This window comes from Siniperca chuatsi, linkage group LG12 (genome assembly GCF_020085105.1).
Source record: "Siniperca chuatsi isolate FFG_IHB_CAS linkage group LG12, ASM2008510v1, whole genome shotgun sequence".
Lineage (NCBI taxonomy): Eukaryota > Metazoa > Chordata > Actinopteri > Centrarchiformes > Sinipercidae > Siniperca > Siniperca chuatsi.
This window is the reverse complement of record NC_058053.1, coordinates 25,481,297-25,505,546: the sequence shown is the minus strand read 5'-3', so window position 1 is coordinate 25,505,546 and position 24,250 is coordinate 25,481,297. Positions and strand designations below refer to the sequence as shown.

The following is a 24,250-nucleotide window of genomic DNA, read 5'->3' as shown; positions in this document are numbered from 1 at the left end:
ACTGCATTGTTTTTTTTTATTCGATTGCATGTAATTCTTTTTATTTATTCCTTTTTATTTGTCATTTGTGTTGTAAAGCACTTTAAACCGCCTTGTTGTTGTTGTTAGTATTATTATTATTATTATTTTTATAATTGTTTTTATTGGTAATATTAAAGGCATCAACGCTGTCAGCTTGCTGTTTTTCCTTATAAGGTAAAATGGGCGGATCTGAGCGTGACGTATGCAGGGTCAAAGGTAATTTTGTACGTCGGCGTGGTGGTTTGGCGCCAGCAATTTCGCGGGGCAGCAGCACAAGAGAAGAAGGAAGCTAAAAAAATAATATATATTAAACATATAAAACTGGAGTGCAGAGTTAGAAACATCACAGAGTGAAGCGGGCGGCCGGTGTGTTGGCTGGCTTTGATGGTGTGTCTCGTCCTGAACTCGGAGGTGAGCGGTCAGTGTGTGTGTGTTGTGTCAAGCAAGCAAGCATGTGTAAATATTTGTTCGTTAGCGTTGTTTATGCGCTAATCGGTGAGTCCGAATAAAGCGCCTTGCCGCGGGCAGGTGAGCCGGCAGGTGAGGCGCTGTCACCGCGGTGTTTTAGCAGCCGTGGAGCCCACTTGTGTGCGCGCTTGAAACTTTGCTAGCGACAGACTCGACATGCAGCCCGCTAGCGCTGCTAACTTGTTAAAGCTAGTTAACATTAGCAGGCTGCTTGCTATTTCTCCGCACGGTCCAGTGATTCAGTGATTTATTTTATTATTTTTTTTATATTTCTGAATTTGTGAAGATTGTATCGAGTGTATTCAGTGAGCTCACCGGGTGGTATTCACGACAGTCTGACTTGTTTTGGTTCTTCTGGGTGTCCCGAGAGGAAGTTGCTAAATGGCACTGCTGGCCTCTGGTAGCATCCAGCAGACAAAGTGATGAGGTCGAGAGAGACGGTGTTTACACTGACAGCTAATCCTAACATGTGCCCTCACACATCTGTGCATTTGTCATAACCTCTGTCTTCATTTATCCCATGTTTACAGCTCTGGATACAGTGGAGGGTGAACGCAGCTTTACATAAATCTCACTGAGGTATGTCCATGCATCTTTTTTTCCCGTCCCTGCTTATTCCTATTCATTATGCCAGCTCTGTGAGGTGGCTGTGAAAGGCTATGGAGCAGTCCATGACATCTCCTCCACACTATAATGTAGTATAGTGGCTGTTCTTGTATCAGAAAACAAGTATATACTACTATATATGTAAAAAGACAAGTAGTGCGTATGCTTGTGTTACCATATTTTAATATTGCAAAGCTCTGAGGAAGTAGGCTCTCAATTTCACCATTAGATACCAGTAAGCAAAGTATTTAAAACAGGTGAGAGTGCATAGGTTAAAATAAGCTAAGGTCCTTATGCTGAATTGCAGGTGACGTGTTAAAGTAATAAGTTAAAACAGTTATGCAGCTGTGTGATGGGTGTAATTTGCCTAATCTTCGCGGGTCTTTAGACTGGGTGGAGGCACACACACAAATGGGCTGAAGGAACTTTTTTTTTTTTTAAGTTCCTGGTACTTTTGGTGTGAGTGACTATCAACAGCTGCACAGATGTGCTACTTAAAAAAAAAAAAAAAAATGAAATGATAAAGCATTTCTCCATCCAGCTGTTAAATGGGTTGTTTAAATTTAGTTCATGTCCATGCAATCTTGAAAAAATTATTTATTCATTTTCCATTATTACACAAGGACAAAAGGATAAATATGCACATAAAGGAGCAGAATAACAATACTACCAGCTGAAAACAATGACAAAAATGACAATTAAGAAAAGAGAAGTTATTGTTTCAAATTTTTTCCAAGTCTATGTTAATGTTACACTCACTCTGCATGTTGAAAAAGTTATTGGTTGCTGTAATCATTTCTCCCCTCCTTACTGTCTGTGAAGACTTCCCTCCATAGCTTGACTCTGCAGTAAGAGACAAAGGACAAAATCCAACTCAGAATGCTGAAGCTTCATATTAGATTAATCTAAACTGTGTAATGCATTTTTGTACAGAACTTACGGTGTACAGCAGTCGCACTAAAAAGAGATCACTTAATTTACAGGAGGGATGATTACAACAATCAATGATTCTTAAGAAGTACGTATACAGTAGCACATGAGTGTTGTATTAAGATTCTTGAGAATGACCTGGTTCAGCCTCTTCCTGCTCTAATTTTTTTTTCTAACATGACTTCTGTTTTCTTAACATACTCCTGCTTTCTGTGTGTCTCTTTTTTTTTTTTTTTTTTTTTTTTTTTTTAAAAGGCCTCGAGGAGGTGAGGAATAATGATGGCGACTGCGGAGCCTCCGAGCGGCTCCAGCTTCCTCCCCTTGCTGGAGACTCTGGAGGACGGCGCTGCTGGACAATCTGAGCAGACGGACGCCTACCTCACCATCGCCAAGTATGTTACTAGTGCTCGTCTTTGACCGTCCTCTGGATATGTCAGAGGATGTGTTGTGACAGTAAAAATAATATACATATTTTTTTCTTTTCCAGTCGGCTCAGTGGAGAGGATGGCCGCCAGTTTCTCCCTGCAGTTGAAAAGCACTTTTCTCGTTTCGGTAAAGCCATCTTGGTGAGTCTTTTGCACATAATTGCACATAACGCTGGAGGAACTCCCATATTTATATTAAAGCTCTTGATATCTATGATACCTAATTCTGTTCTTGTCTCATGTTTTTTCCCAGGCTCATATAACAAGTCCGAATGCTGAGCTGAGCCAAGCTGCCTTGCAAGCTTTAGGGTTTTGTTTGTACCATTCTCACATCGTCTCTGGAGTGTCTGGTACGTTCATTTCCATATTTTATACGTCAACATTATTTCAGACGTTATGAGATTAAATTCTATGGGAATGTAATTGCTGTTGAGGGTGATTCTCTTTTGTTTTCCAGAAACCTTTGCAGCAGAAATACTGTCAGCACTTTGCTCCCTGGTGGTGAAGTCAACAGATAAGAACACATGCACCAGAGCATTATGGGTCATCTCAAAACAGAGCTTTCCTCCAGATGTGGTTGCCAAAAAAGTGAGCATCAGCAGAGATTTGAATCCAGGGAAATGTGACTGAAATCAGGAAAGTGGTGGTTTGGTGAACGTGTCACAATGCAGGTGTGTTGATTCATGTTGCTTCACTCACTCAGGTGTCGTCTATACTGGGAACGCTGGAGAGTGTGTGGAGCAGAGAGGACATTCAGTCTGTGGTAATGGAGCATGAGGCCTTGAACGTGGTCATCAGGTAAAAGAACAATGGGTCATGTTAATGCTTTAATGGGTGGGAGTATTTATATTTGCAAACAGGACATGAAGCAGATCCTTCCTTGGATGATGATGATTACTAGTCTCCATTGCTATTGGTGGTTGACTAATAAATGTGCAGAATAGTACAAATCTGACATACTGTGTCAATTTGCCATTGAGATATACTGTATATACAGTTTTTTTTTGCCTGTAATTGTACATGGCAATTATAAAGGGTCATTCTGCCTCTTTTTGACCATGTGAATTACAGAAATCGTCACATATGACATTGAATTGAAGAAAAATGTGTATTTAGTTTCAACTTATCACAATTAAAAATACAGGCCTTTTTAGTGATGTGTTTACAAACATTATGGATGCAAACAAGGCCAGAAGAGCATCAGAAAACATCCATAACTTGGGTTTAGTTGTCTAGTGTTTCTTTTATATTGCAAGATCTGTGAATGAGTTTGGGAGTGATGACAGGTCCCAGTCCTGAGGTTTTAATTATCAATGTGGGGCTGACTTTTTGTTTCAGTGTGTGTGTTTTCACAAAAAGTTACTTTCATTCGTCACTAGCAGTAGTTAACCTCTGTCGCTTCAATCTGAAAGATCTTAAGCACCAATTTGGCTGATATTAGAGAAACTTTAGCAGTTGTTTGATTTACTTTTACACAGTTTTATTAAATACTTAGCTATTAGTATTACAATATAGTCAACCTGGCAAAAGTAGGTGTGTCATGGTATTGTATGCCTCTTGTTAAAGGTTCATATCATTTTTAAAATCCTCTTTGGTAACGACCTGAAGCAGTATCATGTCTCACAAGCTGGAACGTTTAGATTGTCATTTCTTTTTGATCTGAAAAAGACTAGTTGGACAGCACTTGTTTTTTTCCCTGAATGATAATGAATATACAGTAAGTGTACTGATATGTGAATGGCAGTAGTCTTTATTTCCACCGAGGCCCACTTCTGCTTTAAAACACTGCGGGTAACCCTATGTTATGTTGGTCATTCACTATGGCAGTGACTGAAATGTAATTAAATAAATTAGGCTAGATTATGTTATTTATCATGTGGACATTTATAGTGAAGAAATAACCTTTTTTTTTTATAGTTAATTTTCTTTCAAGCAGTAAACTAGTTTATACGGTGTAGCATGGTGGGCTTGAGTACTTTTTATTACATTGCATCTTTGGCATTATAACTACTGTACATGTTTATATTGTGATGTCCATGCTGAAACAACATACAGTTTAGTGTAATTTATCATTCTAGTATATTGGTTGTGATTACAAGAGTTGGATCTAATTACTCCTGGTATTTATAGGATGCTGGAGCAAGTGCCGGCCCAGATGGGTGAAGGAGTGGTACGATGGGCGAAGCTTGTCATCCCGCTGGTGGTCCACTCTGCCTCCAGGGTGCGTTTACGGGCCGCAGCAGCCATGGAGATGGGCATGCCTCTTCTCCTGGAAAAGCAGATGGAGGTGGCTGCTATCATCGAACCAATGATGTCCTCAGTGAGTATCTGTGTGTGTCAGTAACAGTTTGTTTCTTTGTACCGTACCTTGTGGGATGTAAGGAAATGAGCACAGCACCAAAGGTCCGGAAACATTCAGTTAAATATTTGAGGATTAAATATTGGATTTTCAGATTGTTGATATTCAATATATGAATATTCAAGATGCACGATTCACATGCAGCACTTATTGCCAGCCCTCCTCGTAAGTAACTCTGCTGACGTGCCTCTGTTTGTCTTCACAGAAACTGATCCCAGAGCTCCAGAAGCTTTTCATGTCAAAGAATGAAACCAATGTCCTAAAGCTCTGGCCCTTATTTGTGAAACTTCTCGGGAAGGTAAAGTTTGTGTATGTCTGCTCGTTATTAGTAAATGAATGTAAGACTGATCCACGTCCCATACAGAAGAACAGGCCTTTTGATCGTGTAGAGTGGCATTTTCTTTTTGCACTATTATGAAAAATGAATTTTGGGCCTTCAAACCCTGTACCACAACCCCACAGCAATAGTTCAGACAAACATAGATACTTCATCTCCCTTCCTTATTCCGGGGCACCCGTCAAGGTTGCCCGTTATCCCCATTGCTCTTTGCACTAGTGATCGAGCCTTCAGCCATCGCAATGAGATCAAACCCCTCCATCTCAGGGATTAGGGTTGTGGAGGAGGACGATGTCATCTCCTTATATGCAGATGATATAATATTATTCCTATCTAATCGAAAGTCCTCCCTGCCAGCTCTCAAGTATTTGTTACATATCAATAATGTAATATCAGGATATAAAGTTAATATATAACAAACGCCGTAGCTTTGCCTCTCAACCTCCCTGCAGTTACCTTTATCACTGAAGGGATTTGTCCATTCCTTTATGGACAAATCAATAATGTCCATAAAGAAATGTGAATTTGTAGTGAAGCATGTTTTAAGACAGCTGCATTATGACATTGGATTTGACTCAGATTCATTATTAAAATGTTTGAATTGGGGGGGGGGGCAAACAAAACTTGATTTGCATCCCGATTTGAAAAGAATGAAGATGAGCTGTGGTTCAGACTACAGTGTTCTTTGTGCGAGGTTTCCCAAGCACGAGGAACTGCTGGCTATGTCAGTATCCATCACTCATAAGTCCTTTCCTACGCAGTTGCTGCACAGAGGAGGACCCTTCATCAACTCTCTGCTGCATCTGGAGGAACTTGGTTTCCGCAGCTCTTCTCCTACCATTAAGAAGATCGCCTTCATTGCCTGGAAGAGCCTCATAGATAACTTTGCCCTCAATCCAGGTGAGCCACCGACTATCTGGTCCCAGTTCTCTTTCCTCAGACTAATCCTGTTTCTGAGCTCTTTCGATTCAGCTATGCACAGTCACCACAGTTGAGTTTTAATTTCTTACATGTCTCTCCTGAAGACATCCTGTGCAGTAGCAAACGTATGAAGCTCCTGATGCAGCCCCTCGCATCCATCCATGTCAGGACAGAGGCCCTGCTGCTCACCAAGGTGGAGGTCTGGTGGTACCTGGTGGTCCAACTCGGGCCCAACTTGTCACCCAACTTTGATCAGGTTAGACATGCCTGTCTTTCTATCTCAACTACTGCAACGTCTCATTCACCTGTCCAGCCAGTCTGCACAGGCACAAACAAAACATAGATCCCATATTATGCCCATTATCTTTAGGACTGATTTATATACTCTGGGTCCCTCTGTACTTGAAGGAGCTGCTGTCCCCACCGGGAGGAGTCTCACATCATCACACTGTTAGCTGGTTGGCAGTGATTGTACCTTTTCTGCCATGGCTTCTTGACTTTACAACAGCCTTCCTAAAAATCTCAAAAGTTTTGTCCCTTTTTTGCTTTGTAGAGTATTTTGATAATGCTGCATAAAACATACATACTTACATTCTGATCACACAACTTGACACAAGTTGTACAGTTGGAGTGTGTCATTGATCAGAGACAGTCCCATATGAAAGGGTCAAACCCAGGTTTAACATGTGTTCAGTCTTGTTATACAATACAGTTTGAGTCTTGATATGCACACATCTCCAGTATTGAAAGGACTATTAGGTAAATACATGAAATATGTTAAGTTATTGTTACATCTGCTTTAGTAAATGAATGCTGTCCAAAAAAATTAGCGATTTCCAATTAACAGTGATCAGTTTCATATGTGCTTTTCTCTTTATTTATGATGTTAAATTGGCCTTAAAATGTCTCACATTTGCCATCATGGAACTTTCAGAAAGCTTGTTTTTGATATGAGGATATATGCGATATATAGGTTAGATATGATGTACTAACTTATGTTGTACTGCGGGCTAAAACATTGTGGTGTGAGTGAACAGTATTTGTCTCTCTCCAGATTTCTGTTCCTCTGCTCCAGTGCACCATTGGCTCTGACTCCTCTTCTGTCCCAGGCACCCCTTCTAGAGCTGTCAGTCAAAATGGTGCTGTTACCCCTGGTACACCCAAGACTGGTATGTTTATACATCCACCTCCCTCCACCCAGGCCTATCAATCCCCTACAGTATATGATGCACTAGGCCAAAAACTTAAGTTGCATCTGAGTAAGGAAGGGCATTGACGGAGACTGTAATTTGTTTTTTCTTCCTCCTATTGCAGGCACTTCAGGCTTTAACAGCTCAGCCAATACGTCTCGGATGAGCCTGAACTCCAGCGTCCAGATCCCCTCCACCTTCCCCTCCATCCAGCTGCTGGGCCTGGAGATGTTGCTTCACTATTTTCTGGGACCAGAGGTTATTGCCACAGCTGCAAAGAACAAACTCATCCTGAGTCTTGGTGAGTCAGAGCCACACATTACCTTCTTGTACATGATGGCCCAACAGCCTTTCATACATTTGCACCGACCTGCTCTGGCACATGGTGATCTTAAACCCTTTTTTATTTGATTACAAAAAACTCCACAGGGTATCTTTTTAATGGACTTGCACAGACAAAACTTGGCAGAATGCATCACCCCAATGTGACAGGCTCGACATACGAGGTTATAAATGCAGGGCAGATCTACAGTATTGAAGCTGTATTTGTACTTATTCAACAGGGATTCCCAAGAAACGGACAACTAGGGCAGCAAAGTAGGAAATAAACGGGCACCAAAACAGTGGGAATTTTATTATTTATTTATTTTTTCTGCCTGTCTTACACTACTAATGAATAGCCAGAAAATGGTCGGGAAACATTCTGATGAGTCTTTTTCTAGACGTCTGAATTGCTGTGTGCATCTCAGTTTTATTTGTTGTTGTTGTTAAAACAGCCGAGCCAATCAGAGCTTTGTAAGCAGGATTAAGAATGGTGGCATCGTTGTCTTGAGACAGAAAAACAAAAGACAAGACAATTGTGACAAGCGTGGATGAGGCAGCTGTACCGATTAATAGTTGACTTCCTCTTCAATTGCCATGAAAAACATTGTTTATTGTTCCTAGCAATCGCTGCCACAGCTTCTGTGTCAACTGAAAATTAAATCAGTGGGAGGAACACGGCACTTTCTATTGATTGGGCAAAATACGATGTCAGACTGAATAATGAAGTGAAAACAAATGGAAATTCAGTCTCATCATGCTAGGTTCTGAATGGTCAGTTGTTCAACCTTTGCATAGTGTGTTGGGTTGGTGAATTGAAAAAAACAAACGGCATTTTAATTATGACATGTTTCCTATATGAGCGGGATTCTCTTTTCTTTCCAGAGCCCTTGAACCACCCACTCGTCTCTGGTGCTTCCTCTTTCACTAAACATGCTGCTGTGCTCACCTCGAACATCAGAGATGGATTCACCAACATCGGCAAAGACGCTCCAGGTAAACGTCAGTCAGTGGGGAATTTCAATCAATTCAGTCAAGTAAAACTCTTTTCAGTCGTGTAAATGAGATTTCCTTTCTCTTAAGAGTCTAGGTGGTGAGTTTGTAAACAGTTAAATGGAATACCCTCTCCTCCTGTCAGCATTTGGCAGAGCGCCGATCATTGTTACCCAAGTTGAATTAAATCAGTTTTGTTGTCAAGAGCTCCAGATAAACTGTAGGAGGCCATTCTTGCGTCAGTGGTCAGAGTTCAGAAATATGGAAACAGCTGTATTTGGCAGTTTATGTTTATTGACTGAGAACAGATTCTTATTACTTGATAAGACTAAAGAAGTAATGAAAAAATATAATTAAGAGGAACAATATTGGTTTAAGTGAATCAAACTGCTTTCACATGCATTTAAGTATCCTGATTTGCTCTCTGCAGCAACTGCATTTCTTCTTCTTCTGCCTTCAGAACAAAATCAGCCCTGTGTTAAAACAATGCAGGGGGCTGTGATGGTGGGGGTGTATTGTTTAAGGTACCTTTTGAAACCATGAAATATGACCCAGGAAGTCCAGTTGGAGCAACATATTAATGGGTTTAAAGGCTCGTCAGATGCCAAAACACAGCATAACAGTTTGTAAATACTCGCACAGGATTTTACAAATCTGGAAAGTTATCACGGAGGCAACTATTTTATCTTTCGTCACGATGATCGTGAGGTAAACAGTAAAAAGACATTACAAAGTGATCTCCCAGGAATGTTGCTTGCATGTATTTGATTAACCAACACAACCACTTTGTTTCTCTAACATCCTGACAAAAAAGGATTCTCATTTATAAGAGTGTATATTCATGACAAAGACGGGGAAAGTATCTTTGTAACAGCACTGCAGAGGGATGAGAGGAAACATCATTTAATGCATTTAAATCAGGTTTTACACTAAAAGTTATTGCAGTGCACATTCTCAGATCTTCACCCAGCTCAGCTTTAACCCAAAACCTGCTGTCTTGAGTATAACCATAGTTACGGTTCCATCTCTTCTGCTCCTCCTACAGATTCTCTTTTGGCTCTCATATGGACGAGTCTTGTCCGGTGTGTCAACTTAACTATAGAGTCTGGTAAGTACTTGGATGTTAAGTCATCTTGATTGACAGTAAGTCTGAACTCTTAACATGTGCTATGGAGAGCACTACCATAGAAATGCAAATGAATGTTACACTCATTTGTTCCGTCTTTTCATCAAATCCAAACAATCTTATCTGCTCTCCAGTCCAGTCGCTAAACATGCACAATTATGGTATGTTACGTCTTTATAAGTAGTTGTAGAATCAGACTTCTCCTTTAAGTTTGCAACACGTTTTTGAAAATTTGTCATTAGAAAACAAAACAAAAAACTACTTAAGCACAGAAAGCTACTCCCTGTTTAATTTCAGCATTTTATACTTTTGTTCTGCAGTAAACGCAAAAGAGCTTGCTGTGTTTGAGTGACTCTTGCAATTTTACCGATTTGTGAACATGTTGTGAGAATGTACTGTAATGTTTGATAAACAGCCTGTGATGCCACAAGTACCTTTTTTAAAAAAGACACTTGTGGGGCATTTATGTTTATTTATTGGCGTGACTTTTATTACTGCTACAATATACAATAATACAGAACTGACCAGACAAACCATGATTTCTTGCAAATTCCAGCTATGAAGGGAATGAATGATATTCCCACTGCGTTATGTTATTGTCTTCATAGATAACCATTCCAGCTGTTATTGTGGCTGCTGCTCATCTGGGTGGGATCTTAAAGTTGTGGTTCCCGCCTCGTAGCTCCACATAGAGCATTCTGATTGGGTCTGGGTTCTGGCATTTGGGAGGAGGACCAGTAAGACCTCATCCTCGTCCCCTGCCCGACCCACTAACACTGTCATCAGTTTAAGTCGGAGCGTTCAGAGCCTCGTGGTCTGGACTGCTGTGAAGAGAAAAAAAACACTGAGGGGTCTGTCCCCAATGATGACTCTCTTCTCTTAAATTAGACACATTTCCGACTCAAGTAAAGCCAAAGAAGATTAAAACATAATTTGTTTGCATTTGGCATTCTGCTGATGAGTTTTTGAGATTAATCTCTTCCATTGCTGTCAGTAGGCAGTAAGAAGGATCGTCAGGGCTGTGAAGTACTGACACTGATGCTCCAGGCTCTGCAGAGCATCGTCACCTCAGAAGCTGTGCCTGCAGACAAAGTCCTGGTAAGAGAGATCAACAACCTTCATGTACTCTGCCTCATCGTTCATGTAGCTTACTTACTGTAGGTACACACAGAATAAATGTATTTGTTCATTCATATATCGCAACTCATTTAAATATTATTTTGCTAGTTACTTTCCATTGTGACTTTGAAAAACACAAAGTAGGGGGACAAAACTGAAAGTTGGCGAAAACACAGGTCTGTCTAGAAATTAGTTAGTAAATAAGTTATAATTTTGAGGATTATAAAACTTCAGAACAGGCATTTTGAACCAACAGGTAGTATTTAATCATTTTAATATCAAAAACTGTACAGGTCTATAATGCATCATTAAAGTTAGAACCTTTTCAAAACCTGCCTCTCAAAAGTCATTTAGTTTGTTTAGCCTCCATTCAAAGACAATGTTTTCCTTAGAATAAATGAAAAAAAATTATTATTATTTTTTTTTAAGTAGAATTCATTTTTGTTTCACCTATTTTGGACAGTTTTTCACCTTTGGTGACAGTTTATTAATTTTCCGTTTCAGTGACTCTCAGCCTCCTTGACTGGCTGCTTTTAAATACTGATTTGAATATCTTTGAATTTTATTGTTCTGTTGTTTATTGTTCTGTTTTTAGAAGTTGTTCTGGGTAAAATGGCTAAAATCCAAATATCTCTGCTGTCTTTTTTAAATCTTTTACCTCAGATTCTGTTTGAGGCCACAGTGAAAGGTCTTCCCCAGAGAGTTCTTGGCTCTGCCACCTATCAAGTGGGCAAGATGGATGTGCTAAATGTGAGTGCTTCTTGGTCCACTGTTTAGCACATATTCATATTCTCTTTAAAAGGATTGTTTAAACTTTGTTTTTCATTCCTCAGGGAACGCCGGCTCTGTTCCTCATTCTGCTCCTCTACAACAGCAGCATGCTCTCAGCCTACATAGAAGACGAGAGGTGGGTCTAACATTTATTATCATTTATATATTTATGTAAGATGTCAGTTTAATCTGTTCTCACATCTGTAGTTTGCTTTGGTCTCAGTCTCGACCAAAGCAAAAAAGTTGCCGTTTTTAGCCATGGTTGCCGTTTTAGTCTCAATAGGATACACGCAGACTTGTAAACATGAAGCCTCATTGGCTGACAGATAACACATTTATTAAAGAGTTTTGATAAATGCATCATCACTGCTACGGACCTGCAGGAGAAAAACATACTTTGGTCCAGTGACTGACAGCAAGTCATGCGACTCGAAACGGTTATAAACACTACTGATTTTAGAGGCGTAATAACGCATGGCGAATAAATTAAAATTGCGTGTGCTCAAATATTTATCCCCTATGTTATTTGGTAATGTAGTGCGACGCATAAGTTGTTACTATGGTTACTAGCAGTTAAGTGGTGCCTGCAAGTGGAGTCAAGTTTACCATGGTTACAAGAAAAGTCCTTTTGAACGGCCTGCTAATGTGGCATTAACAAATTCACAAGTACTTCGTTTTTTACCTCATGACTAAATTGCAAGATTGAAGCCTGGTTGCCGCCGTGATTTTAGTGTAGTTATCATAATTACCGTCGCTAAGTGTTCAAGCACTTTTTAAATGTCATGGTTGTTTTTGATGTTTAGTTTTAGTGATGTTTTAATATACAGTACTAATACGTTATTTAACCGGAGTGGTGGTGTCATGGATAATGGTTTGGCACCCTCTGGTAGTGCAAATGTAAACTGCAGAATGAGTTTGAATTAATCCACCAAAACGTGTGCCTTTTTCTGATTTAAAGAAAACAAAACTGATTTTGTTCATTTACATTGATTTTTTTTGATTTTTTTTTTAATAACTAGATATTTTCCCAGCCCTAAAAAAAACAAAAAACAAAAAAAACTAAACAACTTAATACATCTTTTAAGCTATAAAAAATATTTTTCATAGTTTTTTTGCATTGGAGCTATGTGAATTTAAGAATGTACTCTTTATATTACTGTATATCCTGTAAGAGTGTTGCTTGTTATCTTTCTGTCTGCAGGTTTTTTCAGTGCCTTCAAACGCTGGTGGCCTGTGGGTTGTCGGGCCCCACTTCCCCTCTGGCGTTTGGGGAGGCGGTGCTGGGGGCCATCAGATGCAGCGCTGGGTCTGTGCAGGACAAGGAGCGGCTGTGGATGATGTGGAGTGTGATGGTCAGCCCGCTTACTGACACCATCACACAGGTAGGCAGAGAAGCAGTGGCATCACTCATGGGAGTGGGATAGATGACCACTGTTGTTGTTTAGTGGTTATTTAAAAAAAAAAAAAAAAAAAAAAAAAAAAACAACCAGAAGGGGAAAAAAGAAATAAACCCACTCAACCCTACTTCTTATGTGCATTTATGAGGAAAAGGAGTTCAAAATTGAGGTGTATACCACCGTGCATTACAAACAAAAGAAGCATGCAGTGAGTGGAGCTGCTGCAGGTGAAATAAGTCTCTTTGCATCAGTTTAACATTTACACTAGTCATTTTCTGGGAAGAATTTAAATTAAGATCACAGAACATTAGGCTGTTATCATTGAAGATGCGATCACAGCTACTTACTGCAGAGTCATGTTTTTCCTCTGACAGCTTGTGAAGTGAACTAAATGAATTTAATCTGAGTAACATTTTCAAACACTTATTTAAAAAATAAAATAAAAATGTTTTACAGTCTAATGAAGTCAACCAAGGTGACGCTCTGGAGCACAACTTTAGTGCCATGCACTCGGCCTTGTTGTTTCCCATTACACACCTACTACGCGGCACACCACTACAGCAGGTCTGTTAATCTTAAGATTTTGTTTTACCTACATGTCCATCGTACTTTTAACAACTGTTCCCAAGTCCTGTCTTCACTTTGACCAAAGGAAATTACCTGATCCCTGTCTGTTGTTCAGGCGGCCCAGAAGTCGATGCTGTCTTCGTGGTCCAAGCTGTACAAAGTGTTTGCCCGCTGCTCTGCGCTGGTGGTCACAGCTGAGGAGAACATCTGCTGCGAGGAGCTCTGTGCAAAGATGACAGCTGCAATAGACAGAGACACCCTAATGGTGAGTAGAGGAAACCACGAACATATGTAAACATCTGAACAATCGTTGAGTTATTTCATGTTGAGTACTTTATATTTTATATGACCACCACTGGAAAATAAATCTTTGTCGGAAAAGATGTGAAAGAAAATAAAATTATAGCTAAATTAAGGAGAAATAAACTGATTGGATCCATATTTCTCAATATTCATCATGTGATTTTGTCATTTTTAGTATTTGTACAGAATTTGCTTTTAATGTGAGGACGATTCAATTTCAAATGTAAGAGGTTTTCAGAATAATAAAGTTTGAGATTTATGATGGTTGCTACTGTACTGTCATCAGGAAAATTGAATCTACATCTGGAGGTTAACACATTTTTTTGTGTTTAAATAAACAAAAGACAAAATTAGAAAACTTTAATTTATCTCAAGTTAATTTTATTTATACAGCCCAATATCACAAATTTGCCTCAGGGGACTTGACAATCTTTACAACCTATGACACTCTATCCTTAGACCCTCGTCTAAACATAATGATTGGCGAAATGAATATTATATATCAGCTATAATAAATCAGTTACAGATTTGATTGAGTTATTTATTTTAATTTGTTTTGAAAACAATCCTGGTTTGATATATTGACGCTGTCTGATCCTCTAGGTTCCTTCAACATTAAATGCTGTTGCCACTTTCCTCCAAGTCATGGTCGAGTGTGTGGACTTCTCGCCGTACACTCCTCAGTTTCAGCAAAAGCTGAAGTGTAAGAGAACTTAAGCTAACCTTATTTCAGTCTACACACTTGGATTAAATGGAGAATTCACATCTTTCACTCTTGTTTCTTCCAGCTCCTCACACTCCAGTAAACTGGATGAGAAAGAGGAATAAGGTCCTGGGGAATCTGTCCACCTTCCAGTCCCTGCTGGTTCAATGTCTAGAGGTGTATCTGGAGGGCACTGAGGCTTCCTCTGAAGCCACAGGATTGGCCCTGGTCTCCGTTCTGTCTGCTCTCTTCACCAACCTCGTTCTCGCCAACACTGTCAAGGAAGCCCTGACTTCTCTGATTCAACCTCTCACCCTATTTTACAAACAAGCAGCCAGTGAGCCGCCCAAATTCACCTCGCAGCTTCTGGGAAAGGTGAGTTCTTTGTCAAATGGGTACACAGTTTTTAAGTACTTTTACTTTTAAGCATTTTAGGCAATAACTGTCTGTCTCCCTCCCCGCAGTTGGAGAAGCTTCTCTGTGAGGTTCTCGGCTGTCTGCAGGCCCGTTCTACTTTGGCGTACAATGATGAACTCCTGGCTCTGCTGTCTCCTCTACTTTGTGTGTTGTTTCCTCACAAGAACAAGCAGATCCGCACCTCAGTCGTTCAGTTCTGGAACTCAGCCTTCGCCAACTCAGTCAGCCTCACTTACCCCGATGAGATCAGGTGAAAATCTTCAGGACATATTTAATGCTGCGTTCACTTTTTGACCCAGAGAAGGCCAAATGTATGTGTGTTAATTTCATTCAACTTTTCAGTTTTTTCTGCATGTGCGTCTTTGTCTATAAAATCATCGGTACTTCATGTACTGCTACAGTTGGAATGCAACGATAGAAACATTTTTATTTTATGACAAACCAAACCATAGAAGAAATTGGATCCATTTAGGTGGGCTTACAGCAATCTGATCAGTGTTGCCATTTTCTTTACACAGGCCAATATTGAGCCAAGTGAAGCAGAAGACCCCAATCATTCTTCCTGGCTTTGAGGTTGTGAGTGTTCCTGATGAGCTCAGTGGACAGTATTCAGTGAGTTGCTTTTACGTTAGTGTTGTGATTTCAGCTATATTCACCGCCCTCTCTGTTCTCATTGTTATTTGCGGCTGATCTTCTGTCTTCAGAGTGAGAATTCCCAGTTGGAGACCAAGCTGAGTGGGATGCCAGTTTCATCTGTGGGGAAGAGGGACTCACTGCTGGGAAAGGCTGCTGAGCTGAAGGACAGAAGCTCCACGAAGACCTCCAAGCCAGTTTCTGTAAGTTTAGATTGGACCATGTTTCTAAATATCTATCCCAACAGCGTCAGACAAAAGGATATTGTTTGAAAACTTGTACTTGCACTACAGGACAGGACTGCTGTGCTAAAATGTGTAAGAAAGTGGTGGACGATTACCCTTTCAATGAACGATTGAAATGAAATATAAGCAGAAATATATTTTACATGCATGCTAAAAAGCAAAAGGAGACAGTGTTGTTTTTTTTTTTTTTCTTCTTTAAAATGTAGCTCTGCAAATTGCATTGTCCTTGCATGCACTTTGTGACCATGCAAGGACAAGGTTACAGCTACGATATATTCTCCTCAAACTTGTTTGGTTTTTCCTTTTTTATTTATTTATTTTTTTAAATTGCTCATCATCCCAGCATTGCACAACTGGTTTCCATTGTGTTCCCTTCAACAGACAAAACTGGACTTTGGCTCTCCCAAGCCTCCTCGCAGAGACGTTTTGGAGGAAGAGGCCTCAATCGACTTTGTCTTCATTCCTCCTGAGACGAAGGAGCGAGTTCTGACGGAGCACCAGAAGGAGGTGAAAAGGACTAAAAGGTCAGAGTTCGATCAGTGGCATTTATGAAATACATTTAAAGTGTCCGTGTTGTCAGTCTTGTGTAGTGTTAACATTTCTTTGGCACAGGGTTGACATCCCTGCCATGTACAACAACCTTGATGCTTCTCTGGATACAACGGTTTTCACCCAGTACACACAGAGCCAAGAAGACTCTCTGTAAGTTTGAGCATCTGTTAACAAAATCAAGATAAATCCCTGCTCTCTCATAAAAATAACAGCATTCGTATAATAAACTATTTTTTTTCCACAGGGACAAACAGCCAACTGAACAAACTGAAGAGGTTACCAAAGAGACTCCTGGCAAGGTAATGAAATGCACATCCCCATCACGGGTGGTTTTTAAAAAAATAAAATAAAATAAATAAAATGAAAAAACACTGCCAAGAAAGACTCCACTGGGGGGCTTGTTTTGTCCTGTTTTTCATTCTGCCAAAGCAAAAATGAATAAAACAAAAACCCCTTGTGCATTAATTGCAGCTAACACAGACCACATGTATTTTTGGACTAACTGGAGTTTCAGTGTTAACTTCATTAATGGCAACATCTTCAGGTTAAAAACTGTTACTACACTAACTACTGTCTAACTACTAACCTGCATCTTAATTCAGAAAAGTTCCACACAAAAATGGCAAAATACTTTTTTCAAAAAGCAGAAATCAGATCATCCATCTATCAATTTCCGGAGCTTCTTTTGGTCAGGGTTGGGGTGGCAGCAGGCAATGTATGGTAGCCCAGATGTCTTTCATCCTAACCACGCCCTCCAGCTCTTCCTGGGGGGAATGTCCCAGGCCACATGTGTAATCTCTCCAGTATGTTCTGGGTCTGCTCCATAGTCTCCTCACAGTTGGACAGTTGCCCAGAATACCTCCCACAATTTCGTAATCAAATGCAGTAGCCCCCATCTATTCGTACAGTGCATGATGAAACCAATAAATTATCAACATTAACATGTTTGTGTAGTGTTGAAATGAAATCCAAAGCAAAACAAAGTATCAGCACATTATCTTTATGGTGTGCTCTTTCACACACAGATTTGAAATTAGGTTATACTCTTAAGTGTTTTCATGGAGCTGCAAGTTCTTGAATCATTAACATGATGACTTCTATTTAAAACTGTTCAGACTGTTATCTTGTTATAATGAAGCAGATGCGATTTCATCTTTTATTGTAGACAATTGCAGACTGCAATAGTGCCACTAGAGTATTGATATCTAAAGAACATATCATAGTGTATCGCATGATTGATTATTTGTCTCACTCTGAAATGTTTCACTCTTTCATGGTGTAATTTCATGGTGAGTCACCAAACTTGTGTGTGTGTGTGTATATATATATATATATATATATATATATATATATATATATATATATATATATATATATATATATATATATATATATATATATATATATATATATATATATATATATATATATATATATATATATATATATATATATATATATATTGCAGACAGATTTAGTTACTTGCGTTTGGTTTCTTTCAGGTTCTCCAGGAAGATGTGGAAAATGAGGAAGACATTGAAGTTCTAACAGAGACTCAAGACTATGCCAGCCCAAAAGCAGTAGATAACATGACAGAAAACCACGAGCAGGAAGAGATGATCCCTGAGTCAGCAGATGTTTCTATGGAGGTTTCTATGGATACCAAGAGTGGTGATAGAGCAGAAGACTTGGATATGCAGTCTAAAGAAGGCACAAGTCCTAACATATCTAGCTCTTCAGATTTGGTCTCAGGGACTCCCCAGAAACCCAACAGTCGCCGTCAGTCCTTTATCACTCTGGAGAAGTATGCTGAGGGAAAGCCTGCCAGCCCCAGCAGTGCGTCCACTTTCACAGGTCCCCTCATAAAGACCTCCAGAAGCCAAGAACGCTCAAACACCAACAAGACATCGTCCTCTCAGGATTCCCAGTCTACTCAGGCAGGAAAAATTAACATGCAGTGTCCTGTGAACGATGCCCCAGAGTCTCCTCGAAGGCCAAAAGATTCTGGGACGAAATGTGAGCCAGTAAGGCTGACTGAGAGATTGCCCAGTGATACAACAGAGGACGAAGATGTTATCCCAGACACCCAGGCTGAAGTGGAGGGCAAGGAGAGTACAAAAATAGCTTCTGCATTAGAGGAAATGAAACCCTCAAGCCAGGAAGAGGAATCTGAGCCGACTCTGGATGATTCTCAATCCTCTGTGACCCAGACTACTCCAGGCGAACCCAGGCGGTCTGGACGCTACAGAGTCAGACCTCTGCTGCCTGGAGAGGACCCTGAGGAGCGGGAAGATAAATACACGTTGTTCAAAAGGAGACGTTCTGGAGAAGAACCTAAAAGTGATTCCCCAAAGTTAAGCTCAATGCAAAGCAGACCAAACACGAGAAGTAAGCAAGGTGCTGAGGAGGACAACGGCAGAGACAGATTACGAACAAGGGCTCAGAGAGACAAGAGTGAGTCAAGCCAAACCAACTCTCAGGGTAGATCACACAAGATCAAACTGTACAACAATTCGGAGGAGTTCCTTTATAAACCTGAACCCAGAAGGAGAAGCACCAGAGAGCATGAGTCCAGCCAAACTGATTTGCGGTCGGACACACAGTCTGATTACGAAATGCAGTCACAGGGTAGGCCCAGTCGGCGGAGCAAATCATCCCTGGAGACCAAGGAGGAGGGTGGAATGAAGAAAAAGGTTTTGCCTGACAAAAAAGAGTCCAGCCAAACTGCCACACATGAGCATGAGCTTGTAGAGCAGGTCGAAAAGGATAAGCCAAAGAGAGATTCTCAAATGATCACTCCTTCCTCTCAAACTGGAGGCAAATCCCAAGAGGTTGAGCTTGTAGAACAAACCGAAAAAGATGGTGGTAAGCTAAAAGATTCTCAAATGATCACTCCTTCCCCTCAAACTGGTGGCAAATCCCAAAAGTTTGAGCTTGTAGAACAGACCGAAAAAGATGGTGATAAGCCAAAGAAAGATTCTCAGATGACCACTCCTTCCCCTCAAACTGGTGGCAAATCCCAAAAGTTTGAGCTTGTAGAACAGACCGAAAAAGATGGTGATAAGCCAAAGAAAGATTCTCAGATGACCACTCCTTCCCCTCAATCTGGTGGCAAATCCCAAGAGTTTGAGTTCATTGAAAAAAAGGCCAAAAGGGAAAAGAGAGATTCTCAGATAGTTGCTTCTTCAACTAATGACCAGTCCCAAGATAGAAAAAGCACAACAAACAAGTTGCTGAATGAATCAGAGGTCAAAGACGAACTCAAGACAAGAGAAGGTACAGATGACAACCTTAGTCAAGAGGACTCTCAAGTGATCACACCCTCATCTTCTGATAGCCAGTCTCTGCGTAGATCCAGAAGAAGCAAGGCATCATCTGAGTCTGAAGAGAAAAGTGAAAATAAGGATTCATTAGGAAGGCAGAGTAGGTCCAATTCTCAGGCAGCATTGTCAGCTGTCGGTCAGGCAGAGGCCAGAATTGGAGGTAGGACCAGAAGGAGCAAGGTACAAGAGGAGCAGTCCAAGTCGAGTCCTAGCTCAACCCCAGAGAGTTCTCAGTCATTAGATATTGCAGGATCAACAGAGTCCTCTCAAGGCAGGGGCAGATACTCAAGACGAAGAAATTCTCAAGCATTAGTGGCCAATATAGAGTCCTCAGAGTCTGAATCCTCCGAGGCCAGAGAAAATTCCCCTATGCCCAAAAAGAGAGGGAGGAAACCGCGAGCGTCTCTTCAAAGTCCTCTCACCCTTGAATCTAAAGAAGACAAAATTAATAATGATATGGGAATGGATTGTTCTGATACTTCTCAAAAGGCAGATACACAAAGCATAGAAGCTAAAAAAACAGATTTAGAGGATTCACCAAAAACCCCAGATTTGCAGGGTTCTGAATCGCTCCAGGTTACACATAACATTGAGGAGCCAAGTAACGAAGAATCACCAATGGAGGTAGAAGTTGATACTGTTGTACCGAAAACTGAGGCCGACAACACAAAGAGCAAATCGCTCAGTGTGTCTCCTCGCAAGGAGGAGCAAAGACAAAAGGACTCTGAAACAAACCTTGATAATTCCTCTTCGCAAGAAAGTGACACTGGGGACTTTCAATCTGCTGAAATGCTTGAATCAGTTGGGATCAGTACTGAACAGACTCAGGAAAAGGTGCCCTGTGACCCGTCTGTGACATCTGCTGTGGAAGCACTGGCCCCCTCTAATGAGACAACAGAGAAACTGCAGGCTTCAGAGTCTTCAGAGAAGGAAGATGAACAAGTGTCTGAGCCTGTTGTCAATGTTACAGAAAACCAAAATGATGATTCACATTCAAACCAGCAAGAACATCCAGTTGTTCCAGTGGAGGATGCAGTTGATGACAGTCACAGCACCTCTTTTGGACAAAACCAAATGGCGTGTCAAGATGTCATAGAGGATTTTTCAAAGGAAGAGGAAGAGTCTGCCTCTATCAAAGAAGGCAAATCAACAAACCAGCCCACAGAGACCAGTGCCGGTGATGACATCACACCTCTACAGGAGAGCGATAAAGACAGCAAAACCCAGAGTATGGAGTGTCAGGATGAAGAGGAAACTCAGACCACCAATGCTGAGAACGATGTAGCTGCAAATTTGGATGCTGCTCTGGCTGGTGTTTGCAACACTTCAGTGTTATCAGAATCTACAAGCAAAGAGGCTTTTCCGGATTCTCCGGCAAAGCAGAAGGACCTGGAGGCTGTAATGGGGGCAGATGTCGTCCAAAGCCCCAGCAGTGGCAGGACCAGAGGAACCTGGTCTCCTTCAGCCTCCCCATCAACCAGTATTCTTAAGAAGGGCCAGAAGAGACCACTAGAGGATGAGACCCCCTCACCTCTTGTCAAAGTAAGTGACAAAGCATTTGTAAATTTCAAAATTCATTTCAAATACACAAGTTCCGATATAAAAATCTGACGTTGTATTTGTAATTTTGGTGAAAGTAACTTTATTTTCTCCTTTTTAACTTTGCAGTCCAGGCGTGTGTCTTTTGCTGATCCAATCCAACATCAGGAAATAGCAGACGACATTGATCGTCGCAGCCCTGCTATCAGAACCAGCTCCCCCAGAAGATCCAAAGTTAGCGGTATCCCACAGCCTAAGGTGTGAATGAGGCCAGCATTGTTCTTAATTTCTGATCACATGAACCAAAATGATCTGCTTTGATCTAACATGACGCCCTTCTGCTCTTTATTCTAGTATGTCACTACTCCAACAAAGGGCTTGCTGGTCTTAAGTCCCAGAAATCTGCACAGTCCAGGTTACAAGAGCTCCAAGAAATGCCTGGTATGCACAAAAATGAAAAGCACTGTGGGTGGTTAAAAAGCTCCATAGAACTGCAGAGTTGGATGATAATTCTCTGTGGATGCATCATTGCAAACACCGTTCACCATACAGTACACGTTTTGTTTTGATTCAGTTTTAATATAAAATATTGATTAGTGCAGCTTTTAATTGTTTGGTTCACCGTTAGAGGCTGTCAGTCCTAATGGTAGATGCAACCCTTTTTTTCCAGATTTCTGAAATGAGCAAAGAACCGCGGCCTGTCTCCAGAGACTGTATCTACCCCGCCCTGGTTGGCTGCTCTACACCTGTAGAAGCTGTGCTGCCTCAGATATCCTCCAACATGTGGTGAGTACAGCACAGGGTTAATGAAAGGAAAATGTTTTGTTTCGGGTCAAATATTTCTCCTTTTGAAATCTATGTAAAGCCTAAATGAAAACAGCATACAATAACAAAACTGTTGATTCTCATAGGTCTCGTGGCTTTGGGCAGCTTGTTCGAGCCAGAAACATCAAAACAGTCGGTGACCTCAGTGCTCTTACTCCCAGTGAAATCAAGACTCTGCCAATTCGCTCCCCAAAGATCTCCAATGTCAAAAAGGCACTTAAAATCTATGAACAACAGGTGTGCCAGGGGATAGAGGGCTGCAACAGGATTTATATCACGCAGCACAAATACAAATAACACATTTTTTAAAAATATATATAAAGGTGAAATTCTTGTATTTGACATCTGAACAATTCTCTTCTAGCGTAAAGGACGAGGCGGTGACGAGTTGAAGAGCTTTGATGAAATGGAGATGATGACTTCTGAACTGGAGGAGACCAGTGCTCCTCAAAACCAGGATGAGGAGGATAAGACCTCAGTAGAGACACTAGGTGTGTAAATGTAATGAGGCTTGCTCAGCCAGTTTTTATTGTTTTCAAAAAGGACAAAGTCTGTGCCACTGAGGTTAAATGCTGACGTTACAAAATCTGTCTACCAGCACCTGTAAAGCTCACTAATTAACACAATACACCTCCATTTATTTTAATCTGTACAAAAACCAAAGTGTAAAATTGTCAAGTTGAGTTCTATGGGGGGGTTATGTGGGACTATTTTTTTTGGCTGGGAACCAATAACTTCCTAGAGTCTCAGCTGGAATGAACTCACCTAGCCACGAACTAGTCCAGCACATAAAGTTTTTACCCTTTACGATTAAACAAATTATATAATGTGTTCATTAGTGAGCTTTAATGGTGCTTGTTGGGCAGAGCCAGGCTAGCCGTTTCCCCTTGTTTCTAGTCTTTATGCTAAGCTAACCGTCTCCCTGCTGTAGCTTCATATTTACGTATAGACATCAAATGGGTATTGATCCTCTTATCTAACTCTCCAGGAATAAGCAGATTTCTCAAAATGCAGAACCTTTTAAAATATATTAAAAAAAAACCCTCATCTTTCTATTTGCAGCAACAGAGCTGGTGGACGAGCTTGTTTCTGCAGATGGGAGGCCAGAGCAAGAAGGCTCCGGGAATCAGACAACTGACGCGCCGGCCGGGCAACAGAGACCTGAGGAACACCCTGAAGGGCTGCTGTCAGAGGTGGAGGCCCTGACCTGCAGGATGACTCCACTAGAACTCGGTTACTGCTCACCACAGCAGCTCGTTCAGATGCACGATCAGTTAGGAGGCATGATGAGGTGTGTGGTAGTCGAGCTGCAGACGCGCCTCTGCCAGACAGATGGCAAACCCTGAAGAGGCACTACCGCTTCTGTTGGATCGGACCGCTATTCAGGCGTTTAAAAGGCCCATTAATAGACAAATCTATTGGAGAGGAATCTGCAACAAAGGATCTGAACGTTTTCTTTTATCCACCCAGGCTTTGTGTAGATAGACTTGTTAAATCAACAGATTCACAAAGGAGGATTTTTATGGTTTTAACTGAGAATGCCTTGGCCTTGTCTCACCTTTTTTGATTTTTCTCTAAAGTGTTTTTTAATAAATGCTAGCAGCACTTTTCTTTTTCATTTCTAGCTTGAGCTGTTCTGTAGTTTATACGATTTTAAGAAACACTCAAAGGGAAGCACAGTAACACTTTTTAAGCTGTGTCAAAAGAAGATTTTTAATAGCTGTAGTCTCGACATGGATGGTATTTTCCTACTTATCCACTGGACACTTTGTAATAAAAGACTGATGTGAGACTACAAATGTATGTAGAAGAAAAATTACTTTTTTTTTTCTTTCCCCGTACATGCTTTTGACACCTTACAATTTTGTACATATGCTTTCTCGCATGTCACTTGATTTCCTCCATGTGCCTGTTGTCAGGCTGTTTACAATTCAACTCATCAGTGCTCTTGTATATTTTGTAGTATTTCTTGGTTTGTAAACCTTGTCATTTCATGTTAACTTCTTATTGCATTTTTAAATTTATGAGGCATACTGTAGATGTTAGTAGACAGTCTGCACTTAAGTCTTTATTTGTGGTTTTAAATACTTTAATAAAAGACAGAACTGATATGATTTTTTTTTTTGTTTTTAGGCATAACTGCATTTTTAAGCTTTTTG

The 24,250-nt window shown here is 40.6% G+C and overlaps 1 protein-coding gene across 2 annotated transcripts; it reads left to right on the top strand.

The window, feature by feature from the left end:
- The first annotated feature begins 230 nt into the window (after positions 1-230).
- On the top strand, positions 231-24,200 carry rif1 (replication timing regulatory factor 1). Of its 2 annotated transcripts, none has more exons than XM_044215625.1 (36): positions 231-432; positions 1,020-1,068; positions 2,281-2,417; positions 2,513-2,591; positions 2,704-2,800; positions 2,908-3,038; positions 3,154-3,248; positions 4,581-4,770; positions 5,015-5,107; positions 5,908-6,046; positions 6,172-6,323; positions 7,122-7,236; positions 7,382-7,558; positions 8,464-8,574; positions 9,617-9,679; positions 10,695-10,795; positions 11,480-11,566; positions 11,650-11,723; positions 12,789-12,969; positions 13,441-13,548; positions 13,667-13,816; positions 14,458-14,557; positions 14,643-14,932; positions 15,022-15,224; positions 15,493-15,586; positions 15,679-15,810; positions 16,234-16,376; positions 16,465-16,554; positions 16,649-16,703; positions 17,907-21,269; positions 21,396-21,524; positions 21,621-21,707; positions 21,937-22,052; positions 22,178-22,328; positions 22,456-22,582; positions 23,154-24,200. In XM_044215625.1, the coding sequence occupies exons 3-36, from the start codon at positions 2,302-2,304 to the stop codon at positions 23,435-23,437; spliced, it is 7,623 nt and encodes a 2,540-aa protein (XP_044071560.1). In that variant the 5' UTR covers positions 231-432; positions 1,020-1,068; positions 2,281-2,301; the 3' UTR covers positions 23,438-24,200. The 2 variants fall into 2 exon arrangements, with proteins under 2 accessions (XP_044071560.1, XP_044071559.1); XM_044215624.1 differs by having other exon boundaries at positions 10,692-10,795.
- Positions 24,201-24,250: the final 50 nt, after the last annotated feature.

Excerpts from the sequence above, each read along its gene's own strand:
- rif1 (XM_044215624.1), top strand. The coding sequence starts at position 2,302 with ATGATGGCGACTGCGGAGCCTCCGAGCGGCTCCAGCTTCCTCCCCTTG. Across the intron at positions 2,418-2,512 it reads GCCTACCTCACCATCGCCAA|TCGGCTCAGTGGAGAGGATG; the intron begins GTATGTTACTAG and ends TTTCTTTTCCAG. Across the intron at positions 15,225-15,492 it reads ACTTACCCCGATGAGATCAG|GCCAATATTGAGCCAAGTGA; the intron begins GTGAAAATCTTC and ends TTCTTTACACAG.